This window comes from Cherax quadricarinatus, unplaced genomic scaffold, assembly GCF_038502225.1.
Source record: "Cherax quadricarinatus isolate ZL_2023a unplaced genomic scaffold, ASM3850222v1 Contig1380, whole genome shotgun sequence".
Lineage (NCBI taxonomy): Eukaryota > Metazoa > Arthropoda > Malacostraca > Decapoda > Parastacidae > Cherax > Cherax quadricarinatus.
In genome coordinates this window covers 75,521-92,784 of record NW_027196406.1, presented here as the reverse complement: position 1 = coordinate 92,784, position 17,264 = coordinate 75,521, and the positions used below count along the sequence as shown (strand labels likewise).

Sequence of the window (17,264 nt, the reverse complement as noted above, 5' to 3'; positions counted from 1 at the left end):
TTATGTTAGGGATCCCAGTAGGGAGGGAGAGGCAGGCGAGGAGGTAGGAGTCAGTGATTGTGATCAATGTAGAGGTGACTGGTGCCTACCTTCACCTCTCCATTCACCTCTACCACCACACTACTCACCCTCTCACTACTTCAAATAAAATAATGAATAAAATAGCAAATAACAGGGGACAGTGAATATTACTATTCTACTCAAACACAGTTTATTATTAAGTCTTTGTATAATAATATATTTGGGAACAGGAGAACATTACTGGAGTTTAGATAAATTGGGATGGTGCATATAAGCAGTGAGATAAGGAATACAATCAACTTGACGGAACAGAATATAATCTACAATATAGTTCAGAGGAGTGTTCACCACAGGAACTAAGCCACGCACTAGCCACAGGTCCCAAGACCTACACAGCGCGAGTACTGCTCCAAGCCAGTACTCTGCCCAGTGTCTCCAACACAGAGCCCCGACAGATCAGAGCTCTGCTTGACTCTCCCTGCTCAGAGCTCTGCACACAACAGCAGCTCCGCTCGAAGCCCTTCCTCAGCTCCCTCTTCCACGTGTGCACACCATGGGGTGTGCACACGTGTTTTGACCTGACGCCGAGATCTGGTGCCGTCAAGACCAAAAGACCTCAAACTTTCACGATCATCAATTGTCTGTGGGATTAAAGCCAACTCTCAGTCTATATACACTGACAGACACACACACACACACACACACACACACACACACACACACACACACACACACACACACAGCTCAGGAAGCAGGGAGAGAGACCCAGTAGCTATCAGTGAAGAGGCAGGGCCAGGAGCTGAGTCTCGACCCCTGCAACCACAATTAGGTGAGTACACACACACACACACACACACACACACACACACACACACACACACACACACACACACTCCAAAGTGTATATACACTGACAGACACACTCACTTCAAAGTGTATATACACTGACAGACACACACACTTCAAAGTGTATATACACTGACACACACACTTCAAAGTGTATATACACTGACAGACACACTTCAAAGTGTATATACACTGACAGACACACTTCAAAGTGTATATACACTGACACACACACTTCAAAGTGTATATACACTGACACACACACTTCAAAGTGTATATACACTGACAGACACACTTCAAAGTGTATATACACTGACAGACACACTTCAAAGTGTATATACACTGACAGACACACACACGTCAAAGTGTATATACACTGACAGACACACACGTCAAAGTGTATATACACTGACAGACACACACACGTCAAAGTGTATATACACTGACAGACACACAAACACGTCAAAGTGTATATACACTGACAGACACACACACGTCAAAGTGTATGTACACTGACAGACACACACACGTCAAAGTGTATGTACACTGACAGACACACACACGTCAAAGTGTATGTACACTGACAGACACACACGTCAAAGTGTATATACACTGACAGACACACACACGTCAAAGTGTATGTACACTGACAGACACACACACCAAGGTGTATACGTCACTGTCACATGTCTGCTGGTCGTGCGTAAGACGCATCAATGTCAAGTACGTAAAATCTTTACTCAGTATTGATGACTGTATCCTCAATGAACATCAATCAATGATACTATACAACGTAAGTGAGTTGCCAGACAACATTTTCCCCACAAAATAATTTCGTTTTTATATCTATAATTTGGTTGTATTTTTTAATCGTGCTTTTTTATGGGCATGGAGGGAGGCATTATTTATTGTTAGATAAGGTAAAGTATTTTTTATGGCATGGAAATTTAAAAAAATGGTGAGAAATGCAGTGAAAAAAATAGATAGGACACATTATACCTCTAGCAGTGAGGTGAGTACTATTGGTGAATGGCTCTTGATCCAGTGAATTGGAGTTACCTTCCTTTACCTTGGATCAGATATAATTACCTCCCGGTCCCCAGGCGCTGTTTGGCTCCTACGGACTTAGAGCTTTTCGATAAAAATAATAATAATGGCAGCGACCGCTGGCAACCATGTCAGTGACGTCACATGAGTCATCCATTTGACTAGGGCTGCCAACTCATCATGAATTTGCGAAATTTTATTTTAATAAATGATCATGACCACGCTCTCAAATCACCAGCAAAACTAGATCAGTAGAGGAGTAAGTGCATCCTGTGTCAGTGCACAATATAGGAAGGCAGAAATACAAATTGAATTAGAAGATATGTGTGGAGAAAATGGAGAAGGATGGCAGATCTGCTCAATGAAGCTCTCGATTGCGTCATATTATGTTTACTAATATCGCGTGGAGTGGCTGGGATGACGCAACGTGACCCAAGGTGACGCAACGTGGCGATGGAGAGGTGAGCTTGCTTGCATGCATGAACTTTTCCGTCATGATCTTAGACTGGTCATTGACACCTTATGTGAGAGAAGTTAGATTTTATCTTATATATATATATATATATATATATATATATATATATATATATATATATATATATATATAATGTCGTGCCGAATAGGCAGAACTTGCTATCTTGGCTTAAATAGCAAGGTTCATCTTGCCATATAGGACAAGTGAAAATTTGTGTATGCAATAATTTCGCCAAAATCATTCTGAACGTAACGAAAAAATTATATTTCACTGTGTTTGTTTAGTATTAAATTACTGTAAACAAATCTAAAATATATTTAGTTGGGTTAGGCTAAAATAAATTGCTCTTGTTATAATAAGGTTAGGCAAGTTTTCTAAGATTCTTTTGGTGCAAAATTATAAATTTTTACATTAACTTTAATGAAAAAAATATATCTTTAAACGTGTAAGAGAACATTTTAGAAAGGACTTAATTTTAAATGAGTTCTTGCTAATTGATCAGTTTTACATATTCGGCACGACATATATATATATATATATATATATATATATATATATATATATATATATATATATATATATATATATATATATATATAATTTTCAATGTAGAATCTACATATTAATCCTAAAAAGGAAATTTGAGAAATATTCAATTATCAGGGCAGATTGACCTAGTTGATCAATTCGGCATAAGAGAGAGAGAGAGAGAGAGAGAGAGAGAGAGAGACAGACAGACAGAGAAAGCTACCCACTAACTGTTCTAGAAACGTCCACGGGAAAATCTGCAGAATGATAGCCCTCAAGGAAGGTTCCGTGACGCTGGTAAGGGGCTCTTGATCTAGGGAATTGGATCTGTGCTCCGGTTCCCTAAATTGAGCGTGAATGCCTTCCAACCCCCCACCCTCACAGGCGCTGTATAATCCCCTACGGGTTTAGCGCTCCTCAATAATAATAATAATAATAATAATATAGGATAACAGAGGCACTCCAAAACTGGGTCATCCCTAGACTGGAGGCTGACGCTTAAGATATCTGGCTGCAATAGGATATCTGGCTTCGGGAAGCTATCCGGCTTTACGAAGCTATCCGGCTCCAGAAACTAGTTATCCTTGGCCACGGACTGACATGAAAATTAACCTGATGAGAGAAAGTCCAACCTACCCAAGGTGGTCCATGGCCTGGTCGGCAACACTCTCGCCTCACACTCTGGGTGTCCGTGTTTGGATCCCCGCTAAGGGTGGAAACATTAGGCCTGATTCCTTACACCTGTTGTTCCTGCTCACCTAGCAAGCAAGTAGGTACCTGGGTGCTAGTCCACTGGCATGGGTGGCATCCTGGGGGACCCCAATAGAAATAAGACAGTCCCTCGATGACTCACTGACTTCCTTGGACTAACCTGGGTGGCTAACCCTCCATGTTAAAAATCCCAACAAAATCTTACCTCCCCACACTCCAACCCACCCCCCACACCAACCCATTTTTCACGTACCAACCCACCCCATGTGAATCTCCCCAGCTTATCACTTTCCTTATTACGACTGTAAATCTACAGGACGTAATAACGGAACTCACGCACCCTCAAGGCACTTCCTCTCTGTCTTGGATCCTACCCTCGTTTCGCTCCCTCGTTTCGCACAATCAGATCTCCTTGACGTTTATGTCTCTTCATCCAGTTGATGTTTCCGTCTTGTGACCGGAAAGGGGCTTATAATGGATAAGACACCACTCTATATAGAACTTCATCTAGATTTGATTCGGCTTTACACAGAGCGAAACGTTGTTATTAAAGCTCTGCGAAGAGCAAAACGACGTATATATTAATTTTTGGGGGTTTCGCCGGTCTTTCTACTTTACGGCAATGCCTGCCATCGAAGTAAATCCGCAACTAAGTTACTTAGAAAGTAAGCTAGTAAATAATTATGTATGTAACTAACTTACTTAGAAATTAGTAAAGTTAACACTGGCCTGGAGTTTTCCGTCTCACTCGCCACGGGTTCAAAGCCCACCCGTTCCGTGGTTTGCTAGCTAGTAAGTAAATATGTACAAAGCTAAGTAACTAAGTCAAGCAAGTAACTTAGAAATTAAGGAAACTAGGTAGTAAGTATCTATCTATAAAACTAAGCAGGCTTAGCAAAGTTTCTCATCTAACAGAAGAGGCCTACTGAGCAGGCAAAATGTTGCAACAGTAAGAATATGTGTTGCATATGTGTCTGGTAATTGTAAGGCCGCATCTAGAACTGCAATGGTAGCTAGGAGGCTTCTAGCTGCACCTAGACGCTCTTCTAGGAATGCCAGGAGTCCGGCACAAATAGTAGGCGTACTAATAGATCTAACCCAAGAATACTGACTTTATGATGAATAAGAATATGGTAAATTGTAGTTAGTTCATGTGTAAATAGTGCTCTGAGTTCGACCTTGTTCTTGATCAGCCAGGCTGTTGGTGTTCGTCTTGACCTGCTGGAGGCAGTCTAAAGAATTGGGATTGGGATGTAGGAATAGAGGAGTAGGAATAGGGTACAAGGAATGGGGAAGAAAGAGTGGGGGAGAAAGAGTGGGGAAGAAGGAATGGGGAAGAGGGAATGGGGAAGAAGGAATAGGGAAGAAGGAATGGGGGAGAAGGAATAGGGAATTAAGAGTTTTTCTTGATTCTCTCTCTCTCCCTCTCCCTCTCCCTCTCTCTCTCTCTCTCTCTCTCTCTCTCTCTCTCTCTCTCTCTCTCTCTCTCTCTCTCTCTCTCTCTCTCTCTCTCTCTCTCTCTCTCTCTAAGCTCGAGTAGAAAGCAGAGCTGTGTAGCCCATACGGGTTTAAAGCCCTTTTCAATACAATACAAAAGATAATGACACAAACAATTATAACAATAATAATAAAAGAAAGTCACCTTTAAAATATATTAAAAAAAATATATTAAAAATATATTAAAAATATATTAAATATATTAAAAAATATATTAAAAAAAGTGTAAATGTAAATCTACTTGTAAATTCAACAGCGTAAAAAAAAGGGTAGAATTTAACTAGAATAAATTTATCATCGTAATTAGAAGGAAAAAAAGGTTTGGCTAGAATATGTGTAATATATGTAATATGTGTAATATGTGTAATGTGTAATATGTGTAATATGTGTAATATGTATATGTGATAATATGTGTGATAATATGTGTAATATGTATGTGTAATATGTGTAATATGTGTAATATGTGTGATAATGTGTAATATGTATATGTGTAATAATGTGTAATAATGTGTAATGTGTAATAATGTGTGTAATGTGTAATATGTGTAATATGTGTAATATGTGTGATAATGTGTAATATGTATATGTGTAATATGTGTGATATGTATATGTGTAATATGTATAATATGTGTAATAATGTGTAATAATGTGTAATAATGTGTAATAATACGTGTAATGTGTAATATGTGTAATATGTGTAATATGTGTAATAATGTGTAATATGTGTAATGTGTAATATGTGTAATAATATGTGTAATATGTGTAATAATATGTGTAATATGTGTAATATGTAATATGTGTAACAATGTGTAATAATATGTGTAATAATATGTGTAACAATATGTGTAATATGTAGGAAATTTTATTTTTCCCCTGAATAAACGAATAAAACTTACCGACATATTTATCTATTTATTTATAATTTCATTATTATTATAATTAGTAGTAGTAGCACTTTGGGATTATCATTACTATTGTTAATATTGTCATTAATAATAATAATAATATTATTATTATTATTACTGCTACTACTACTACTACTACTACTACTACTACTAATAATAATAATAATAATAATAATAATAATAATAATAAAAATAATCTGGGACTATCATTATTGTAATAGTTATTGTAAAAAAAATTTTATTATTATTATTATTATTATTATTATTATTATCTTCATGACAAAATGCTAAACCTTGGGGAATCGATCCAAGGAAAGGAGCTCAAGTTTCTGTGATCAAGAGCCCTTCACCGACGTCAAGAGTGAAGCATAATTGTCCCTGTGGGGACAATTATCTTAAACCAAAATGAAGTTCGGATACATACTAATTTCTTTAGGAAAAAAAAATGAATGACAATCTTTCCAGACGTAAACAATCCGTCAGCTGAGAGATGACGTGTGAGTGACGTCACAGTGGGAGGCCGAAATGTAAACAAACCATAAGCTGAGGGGATCTATGACGTTGTGAGTGACGAAACAGCTGCGCAGCCAATCAGCTGAGATGCAGAAACCAGTGTTAAGTACGACTAACCACAGACAAGGTCAAGGTAAGGAGGTTACAACTACGCAGAAATCCATAGGTGTGGTTGCCGTGGGGAAGGGTCGAGTCTCGGCTCCCGGTCCTCTCTACTTTTCAGTCTCTCACCAGATATCACACTTAAATTCTCGACCTCTTGTACCCTGTTACACCTATTCTAAAAATTTTGTGTATAGGATCCGCCTCTCCTACTCTCTGATCTAGATTTCGTTATATTCCTAAGAGTGAATAGGTACTTTCTGATCCAGATTTCGTAACACCCTTCAGAGCGAAGAGGTACTTTCTGATCCAGATTTCGTAACACCCTTCAGAGCGAAGAGGTACTTTCTGATCCAGATTTCGTAACACCCTTCAGAGCGAAGAGGTACTTTCTGATCCAGATTTCCTAACACCCTTCAGAGCGAAGAGGTACTTTCTGATATCACTGTGATTCATTTGTGTCTTTTATCATCAACGTTCCCTTGTATCCGATTCTTTTCCTTCATACAGTATATCTCTGTCAGCTCATACAAGTCTAGCATTTATCACTGTATGACCCACTGCGTCTCTCTGGTGAATGTTGCTTTTTACACAGCCGGCTTCCACAGAGGTAAGGAGATTCAAGAAGAAACCCATTCATCCTCAATCATGTAATAGCTGTCTAGCCAGAAGTATTAAAACATTACAGTTCAGATGACCTTCCTAGCGTCGACAACCTCAGTCATCCCTCAGAGTGCAAGCACTGTGCTTTCCACCTCCACATATTAATAATAGTAATAATATAGTCTCCATGGGGAAATGGTACAGAATTCTTCCTTCGTAAGCCTGTCGTAAGAGGCGACTAAAATGCCAGGAGTAAGTTGCTAGTAACCCCTTCTTCTGTTTAAAAGAGAAACTTTCGTTTTTCTTTTTTAGGTCACCCTGCCTCAGTGGGATACGGCCGGTTTGTTGAAGAAAATAGTCTAGAGAGGCTCATTTACAAACAACCACTTATAAAAACATAGTGGATAATTAGTACCTCAAATCTACCCATCTTATACACATATATTAGCATCAGTATCACAGGCTAATCATTTCATCATTCTAAATTCCTCTTGGAATCTACTCCCTTAGACTTCACCTCTTGCAGTTGAATTACCGTATTTTTCGGCATATACGACTCACGAGCATATAAGACGCACCCCGAATTTTGGCAGGCATATTCTGGAGGAAAAAAAATCCTGATCGATACTCAGACAAAAACTGGTCCAAAACGCTTCACATATGGCTGGAGCAGGTATGGGGAGAAACGTAGGCGATGTTTCCTTATACCTATTGCCCCTAAGTCACCTAAGCAGTAAGTAGGTACCCTGGCGTAAGCTAACTATTGCAAGTTGCGTGCCATAGATAGGGTGGTAGCATACCTTAGATCTGGGTATTGCAACGCCACATATAGGTGAGTACATATAGGTGAGTACACACACACACACACACACACACACACACACACACACACACACACACACACAACAACAACAACAACAACAACAGAGCCCAAGGAAAGCCGAGAAGGGAAAATGACAGGCCACTGAGCCCAAGTACATTAGCCAGTGAAACTGATGAAAGGAAAGCTGCAGTGGAGGAAACCAAATTAAATGAGGGGATACACAGGGATATGCAGTGGGAGAATGAAAGGGTGAGGTCAGTCTTTGTGTATGGGCTCCAGGAAGTCGAAGGGGGAAACATATGAAGCAAGAAAACAAGGGGAAAAAAAGCAATTGAAAGCATCATGAAAGCAATAGGAGAAGACGATATGACCCAGCTGGAAAATTTTCGGAGAATAGGGGGCTTTGTAAAAAAAAGAACCCGGCCAGTGAGAGTGACCTTCAAGGCAGAAGCGACTCGGACCAGGATCCTGCAGGAGAAAGCACGATTAAGGGACATGACGGCATACAGGAAGGTGTATCTCGACCGCGACAGAACACAAGAAGAAAGGAAGAAACTGAGAGAGATGGTACAAAGGCGAAAGGAGGAAAGAGAGGGGATGGAGAAGACAGACAGGAGATCCCAGACCAAGGAAGAAGATCAAATACAGCCTCCCTCACAACTTCCTATAGAAGCCTCCCAACCAGGTCAACCCCAGTGCAACCAAACACTCTAAATCAAAACACCCATGCCACATCCAATGCCCACACCCACTACATTACAAACTTCACCCCCACAGCAACAACCCATAGTTCCTTACCAGGTCTGCCACTTCCCCAACCCCAATATACTTCCCAGACCACAGTCTTAGAAAAGAAGTTGAAGGTGTGGTATACAAATGCAGATGGAATAACAAACAAGTACGATGGGTCCTTAAAGAGGGAGCAGAGATATTGTGTGAGCCATTAACAAAGATCTTCAACACATCATTTGAAACTGGGCAACTCCCTGAGGTATGGAAAATGGCAAATGTAGTCCCATTTTTTAAAAAGGGAGACAGACATGAGGCACTAAACTACAGACCTGTATCACTAACGTGTATAGTATGCAAGGTCATGGAGAAGATCATCAGGAGGAGAGTGGTGGGGCACCTGGAAAGAAACAAGTGTATAATTGACAACCAGCACGGTTTCAGGGAAGGAAAATCCTGTGTCACAAACCTACTAGAGTTTTATGACAAGGTGACAGAAGTAAGACAAGAGAGAGAGGGGTGGATCGACTGCGTATTTTTGGACTGCAAGAAGGCCTACGACACAGTTCCTCACAAGAGGTTACTGCAAAAGCTAGAGGACCAGGCACACATAACAGGAAAGGCACTGCAATGGATCAGAGAATATCTGACAGGGAGGCAACAACGAGTCATGGTACGCGACGAGGTGTCAGAGTGGGCGCCTGTGACAAGCGGGGTCCCACAGGGGTCAGTCCTAGGACCTGTGCTGTTCTTGGTATACGTGAACGACATAACGGAAGGGATAGACTCAGAAGTGTCCTTGTTTGCAGATGATGTGAAGTTAATGAGAAGAATCAAATCGGACGAGGATCAGGCAGGACTACAAAGAGACCTGGACAGGCTACAAGCCTGGTCCAGCAACTGGCTCCTTGAATTTAACCCTGCCAAATGCGAAGTCATGAAGATTGGGGAAGGGCAAAGAAGACCTCAGACACAATATAGTTTAGATGGCCAAAGACTGCAAACCTCACTCAAAGAAAAAGATCTGGGGGTGAGTATAACACCGAGCATATCTCCTGAGGCGCACATCAATCAGATAACTGCTGCAGCATACGGGCGCCTGGCAAACCTACGGATAGCGTTCCAATACCTCAGTAAGGATTCGTTTAAGACTCTGTATACCATCTACGTCAGGCCCATACTGGAGTATGCAGCACCAGTTTGGAATCCACACCTAGTCAAGCACGTCAAGAAATTAGAGAAAGTGCAAAGGTTTGCAACAAGACTAGTCCCAGAGTTACGGGGATTGTCCTATGAAGAAAGGTTGAGGGAAATCGGCCTGACGACACTGGAGGCCAGGAGGGTCAGGGGAGACATGATAACGACATATAAAATACTGCGCGGAATAGACGAGGTGGACAAAGACGGGATGTTCCAGAGATGGGACACAGACACAAGAGGTCACAATTGGAAGTTGAAGACTCAGATGAATCAAAGGGATGTTAGGAAGTATTTCTTCAGTCATAGAGTAGTCAGGCCGTGGAATAGCCTAGAAAGTGATGTGGTGGAGGCAGGAACCATACATAGTTTTAAGGCGAGGTATGATAGAGCTCATGGGGCAGGGAGAGAGAGAACCTAGTAGCAATCAGCGAAGAGGCGGGGCCAGGAGCTGTGACTCGACCCCTGCAACCACAAATAGGTGAGTACAAATAGGTGAGTACATACACACACACACACACACATACACACACACACACATACACACACACACACACACACACACACACACACTACACTACGCTGGGGTCACGTCCTCTGAGGGATACGGACACACATGCCTCAAAGCACGTATTATCCCCCCCCCCCACCGCTCCGTGACATACAGGTGCCAGACATGCGTCTACGTGCGTAGAAGTGCCGCGCGTATATGGGATGCATCAGTAAATATTATTATTATTATTATTATTATTATTATTATTATTATTATTATTATTATTATTATTATTTGTATAGGAGCGTCTGGGACATTTAAACCTCAGCGCGTCTGAGGCATTTAAACCCCTGTGCGTCTGGAACATTTAAATCCCGGTACTTGGAGCTCTCTAGGGCTTTCAACTCCCCAGACTCTTGACTGGTCAAATCTTTCCCTCGTATCCAGCTGAGATTCAAGTCACGTTTACCTGTAATCAGTAAACTCATAAGAATCACTAAGTCATCTCCAAACTTATTCAACAGCTGATACACTACGCAAGTTGCACAATAATATATAATACTGCAAGTTTAACAATAAACGATCAGCTACTCTATTCACTTTAAGTTTCTCTAAATTTGTTTTTATTAGACATTAAGCACACTGGTTTCTTTATCTGAAGACATTTCGCCCACAATTGGCATTTTTGGTTCAATTTTGAGATGATACAAGATGGTGGATGCAAGATGGCAGAACTGTAGACAGATGTCTCGGTTTGTTTTTAAATTTGTCATACTACACAATATGTTCTTTTTTGGGGTCAGAATTTTCTTAGCCTGTAGAACGCCTAAAAGTGGGAAAAAAAATCCAGTATAAAAAATTTATTATTACAAGATTTCACCTACTTGAGGCTTTATCATTTATGGGATAAAGCCTCGAGATGCTTCTGTTTTTGAAATCCTAGTCTGACATATCTAGAAAATACACGAGACCCCTTCATCTGGGAAGTAGATAGCTGTTATCAGCAGACAGCCTGGGTGTGGACTTCCAAGTCCTCTGCTGTCAGTCTTTCCCATGTACTCCCATGTTCGTGTACTCTTGTAAACAAAATCTTGCAATAAAGGCTCCCATTTTTTTGCAATGAAGGTCGTTCACCTCCACTTGTCGCTCTCACCGACGCTTCAAGAGAATAATCAGTGGAAGTGCATCCCTCTCCTTGACTTCTCATGGGATATCCATGGTAACTTACGCATATTACTATGTAAGACAGTCGCAATCATCCAAATAGTGTGCAATTGTGCTCCGAAACTTACTGTTTCTAGCTCATAAAAACTTTTATCCAGAAAGCTCTGTTTTGGGCCTTCAAAAGTCACCAAGGATAATAACCACTGTGAATACAGGAAGAATAAAGTCAGTGTTAGTAAGTTGATTCAGGTACAGGTACACATAAATATAGTTACATAAATTATTATGTATAGCAGCAGTAGCAGCCTAGTTGATCAGGCCCTGATCCATCGGGAGGCCTGGTCATGGACCGGGCCGCGGGGGCGTTGATCCCCGGAATAACCTCCAGGTAACCTCCAGGTAGCAGAATATGTGTAGATTACCTGGAATAACCCCAAAAAAAAGGTCAGTGATTTATTTCCAGCGACCCTGGAACAATATGCAAGTGACTCACGATTCGGGGAGGAATTTTTTTTACGACGGTGTGAGGGAATGTGGTGTAGGTTATGTGGTGGGGGTATGTGGTGGGGGTATGTGGTGGGGTGTGTGTGGTGGGGGTGCAGTGTTGGCACAATATAGTAAATTTTATGACCCTATTCTTCCCCTCCCCCTCTCTTCTCTTCTTCCCTTCCCCTTACCATCCTTCAACATCCCACTTAACTATCAACACATACCAACACTAACCTGAAAATGTTATGAATCAATCAGCTAAGAAGCTTTCCTTCTCCCCCTCCCCTCCCCTCCCCTCCCTTCCCCTCTCCTCTCCTTCACTCCCCTTTCCTCCCCTTCCCTCACCCCTCCCCACCACCCCTCCACCACCACCCCTCCACCACTACGACCCCTCCACCAGCCCATCTCCACAATCCTTCTGTGTTTTACCACCCCTTCCACTACTCGACTCCTGAACATCTCCATCACTCTATCTCTCCATCCCTTCACCCTTCTCCTCCTCCGCCCCTCCACCACTCCAACACTCCACCCCTCCAACACTCCACCACGACATCTTACGAAAGTGGAGATCTCACTCAATCATTTATTTTCCTTCTACTTTACCCAAATAATCTCAAACTGAACCTGATCTCAGAGGTTACTCACTTCCTCTGAACCCTCCCAGTTGGGGGTTGAATCTTAGTTCCTGGGCCCCAGCCTCTCAAACTACAGTTGCCGGAATTATTGATCCTTGACTTCCAAAGGCCCTGTCGTACCTTCTCTTGAAACTGTGTAATGTTTTTGTGTGATAAATGGTTTGAAAACCGACAAGTGAAGATTGAGACACTTATGGAACATATGGGAATCTTTATTAAGAAAACGTTATCCACACAGTGGCTTCATCAGTCCAATACAAAACAGAGAGGGGAAAGGAGAGGAGGAGTTTGAGGTAATCAATCCCTCAGCCTAAAAGAGATGTGTTCAGTCCATCAGTACAGTGTGCTGTACTTTCTTGTAGAAAGTACAACACACGACCGGAGAAGTAACTTATGTACTGTAGTCAGGTGAGTGGCAGCAGGAGGCGGGATCACAGTGGAACCTTCCACTAGTGTAAGTAGGTCTTCGTCCAAAGGTTGGACAAGTACCGAAGAATTCCTTGTATCACGTTCCCATGATGTTGCAGTGTCTTATAGATGTGATAAATGGTTCGAAAACCGACAACTTGAAGATTGAGAAACTTATGCGACATATGAGAATAAAGATTCCCATATGTTGCATAAGTATCTTAATGTATTTCTCTCTACCACTTCTTCACGCAGGTCAACCCACTTATATACAACCCTGAGACTAGGAAAAGTATTTACTTACGTTTCTCACGTCGTAAAAACGTGACTGTAAACAAACCACGGAATGGGTGGGGTTTCAATCCATGGCGAATGGGTTCTAGGTCTCACTTGCCATGGGTTCAAATCCCACCCGTTCCTTGGTTTTTTCCTTACGTTTCTGTGGTTTAGATGGCTTTAATCTTATCTTTAACCCCTCGCCTCTGTGTTTCGCATTTCGTAGTCTGTTTTTATCTGCTCTGTCAAATCGTCTTTATATTTTGTATGCCGTAATCATGTCTCCTCTAATCCTCTCTTCTGGAGTCGTCAGATTAATTTCCTTTAGTCTCTCTTCATAACAAAATTCTTTTAGCTCCGGGACCTTGCTACAAATCTTTAGACCTTCTCTAGTGTGTGTGTGTGTGTGTGTGTGTGTGTGTGTGTGTGTGTACTCACCTCACCTATTTGTACTCACCTATTTGTGGTTGCAGGGGTCGATTCCTAGCTCCTGGCCCCTCCTCTTCACCGGTTGCTACTAGGCCCTCTCTCTCCCCGCTCCATGAGCTTTATCAAACCTCGTCTTAAAACTGTGTATGGTTCCTGCCTCCACTACGTCATTTTCTAGGCTATTCCACTGCCTTACAACTCTATGACTGAAGAAATACTTCCTACTATCTCTCTGACTCATTTGTGTCTTCAACTTCCAATTGTGGCCTCTTGTTTCTGTGTCCCCCCCTGGAACATCCTGTCTTTGTCCACCTTGTCTATTCCACGCAGTATTTTATATGTCGTTATCATGTCTCCCCTGACCCTCCTGTCCTCCAGTGTGGTCAGGCCGATTTCCCTTAATCTTTCCTCATAGGACATTCCCCTTAGCTCTGGAACTAACCTTGTCGCAAACCTTTGTACTTTCTCTAGTTTCTTGACGTGCTTTATCAAGTGCGGGTTCCAAACAGGTGCTGCATACTCCAGTATGGGCCTGACATACACGGTGTACAGTGTCTTGAATGATTCCTTACTAAGGTATCGGAATGCTGTTCTCAGGTTTGCCAGGCGCCCATATGCTGCAGCAGTTATCTGATTGATGTGTGCTTCCGGAGACATGCTCGGTGTTATACTCACCCCAAGATCTTTCTCCTTGAGTGAGGTTTGCAGTCTTTGGCCACCTAGCCTATACTCTGTCTGTGGTCTTCTGTGCCCCTCCCCCATCTTCATGACTTTGCATTTGGCAGGATTAAATTCGAGAAGCCATTTGCTGGACCAGGTGTCCAGTCTGTCCAGGTCTCTTTGAAGTCCTGCCTGGTCCTCATCAGATTTAATTCTCCTCATTAACTTCACATCATCTGCAAACAGGGACACTTCTGAGTCTAACCCTTCCGTCATGTCGTTCACATATACCAAAAATAGCACTGGTCCTAGGACCGACCCCTGTGGGACCCCGCTCGTCACAGGTGCCCACTGTGATACATCATTACGTACCATGACTCGTTGTTGCCTCCCTGTCAGGTATTCTCTGATCCATTGCAGTGCCCTTCCTGTTATATGCGCCTGATGCTCTAGCTTCTGCACTAATCTCTTGTGAGGAACTGTGTCAAAGGCCTTCTTGCAGTCCAAGAAGATGCAATCAACCCACCCCTCTCTCTCTTGTCTTACTGTGTGTGTGTGTGTGTGTGTGTGTGTGTGTGTGTGTGTGTGTGTGTGTGTGTGTGTGTGTGTGTGTGTGGTTATATGTTGTTGCTGGGGACGAGTCACGGCTTCTGGCGGGGTCATGACTTGTACCATCGAACGGTTTTCTGACTCCTGACCTCCGAACTCGATCATACCTATTCAGAAAACTGTGGACAGGAATTCGCCTCCAGTTCTTCTTTAATTAGTGTAAACCACTTGCCTCCCGGGTTGTGATGTATTCATTGGACCGCGTGCGGCAGGCAACCTGGAGGACTGGTCTGGGGCCGGGGGCGGTGACCCCCGGAAGCGTCTCTAGGTAAGCCCTACGAGCGAGAGAGAACTTCATAATGTCTCTGTGGTTCACTTGTTTGTTATACTGCAATCTACAGTCTCTGGTTCCCTCTCGTATCAAGACTGAGGGACTGATCACCTTCAACTACGTTATTTCACATCTTCCACCGTCTCCAGTAATTATTCCACGTCGTAAATGGTCTAGAAAACAGCTAAGTTGAAGAATAACACTTCTGCAGCAGCATTGCTGCTCAAATGTCTCTTTCTTCAACTATTCTTTGCATTGTATTGATAAAGCCACTAGTTGACGAAGCGTCTACAAAATACAGATACCCAGATGTTGCACATGTATCTAATTCATCACTGACATGAGGCTGTGTCTTTCTTTCCACAGGAAGATACTGTCAGTTTTCCTATCCTTCACTCACACATGTAGATATTCACGAGGAAGTCTGGCCGGTTCACCAAAGCAAGACCGTCGAACCTACTACAGAAGAAGTCTGGGTTTGATTAGTACCTGTGAGATATTGAACCAAGTGGTTGGGTAGCTTTGGGAAAAGGATGGACAAGTGGGCTGATAATGGCTGTTCTTGAGAAGGACTTGTCTTGTATGGACCAGAAGGCCTGTTGCAGTGTTCCTCCATTTTCATGTCTCTAGACAAAAGTATAGAGCTCATGTCAGCAGATAGTCAGGGTTCGATACGGTGTATGCTGTCAGTGGCCCTATAAACCCCAACAACAACAGCAGCAGATAATCTCATTGGGATATCTCAAGTCTCTTGCTATCTTCCCCATGTACATTAAGTCTTTCTATTTATTTTAATGTTTACTCTGGTAATTTATACACGTGTACAACACTTAAGTATCTTTATTGAGAAACAGTTTCCTCAATAAAAATACCCGAGTGTTGTACATGTGTCTAATTTATCAACTTGACGGTTCTCAAAGCCATTTATCTACATTAATATCCACTGTTCATCGTTCACGTCCGTGAGATCAGGATGAGAAGAGGTCCGTGATTTTCCTGGTGCCTAGATGGCGCAGCTCTCAGGTCAGCTGCTTGAGACATCACCCAGCGATTAAAACCAGGAAGCACCACCGCATCCTCGTAGGATATACACACCATGAGGTGTATGTCTCTTGGGGTATACATGTAGAGTTTACCTCAGTCCCTATTTTAGGAATTAAAGTATCCTGACTAGTGGTAAACAGATGATGCTGAAAATTACATAAAATACCGATAAATTGATGATTAAGACACTTGTGCAACAGGTATCTTTACTGATGAAACGCTTCGCCTACACGGTAGACTTCTTCAGTCAAATACAGAGGCAGCAGGTGTAGTAGTGAAATGAAGATGATGTAATCAGTCCATCAACCTTGGAGAAATAGTATTTGAGGTAATCAGTCCCTCAGGCTGAGGGACTGACCACCTAACTGATCACTAACTCTTCATAACCAATCCCCTCAAGGAAGGTTCCTTGATGTTGGTGAGGGGCTCTTGATTTAGGGAATTGGATCTGTGCCCCAGTTCCCCGAATTAAGCCTGAATGCCTTCCACATCCCCCCCCCCCAGGCGCTGTATAATCCTCCGGGTTTAGCGCTTCCTCCTTGATTATAGTAGTAGTTCATAACCAATGATAGTAGTGTACATAATAGTTACCATTTTACAAGCATTTCCCAGGCATTTTTCACATTTAATAAGTAATTTAAAATGCCATTCGGAATTTTTGCGTACAAATAAGAGGAGAAAAGACATTTTTCCTCGCGAAAAAAACTCAAAAATTCAAGATTTTTCTATATACCAACATTCAAGGAAGGAATCTTCTAGGATTTCCTGCTCGTTTGTGCAACATTGCAA

The 17,264-nt window shown here is 42.1% G+C and overlaps 1 protein-coding gene across 1 annotated transcript in view; it reads left to right on the top strand.

The window, feature by feature from the left end:
* Positions 1–6,615: 6,615 nt before the first annotated feature.
* Positions 6,616–17,264, top strand: part of Tango4 (transport and golgi organization 4) — an 80,799-nt gene continuing 70,150 nt past the window's right edge. Inside the window, exon 1 of the mRNA XM_070080970.1 lies at positions 6,616–6,676. Coding sequence (XP_069937071.1) covers positions 6,631–6,676 — 46 coding nt within the window. The 5' untranslated portion in view covers positions 6,616–6,630. The remainder of the gene's footprint in view (positions 6,677–17,264) is intronic.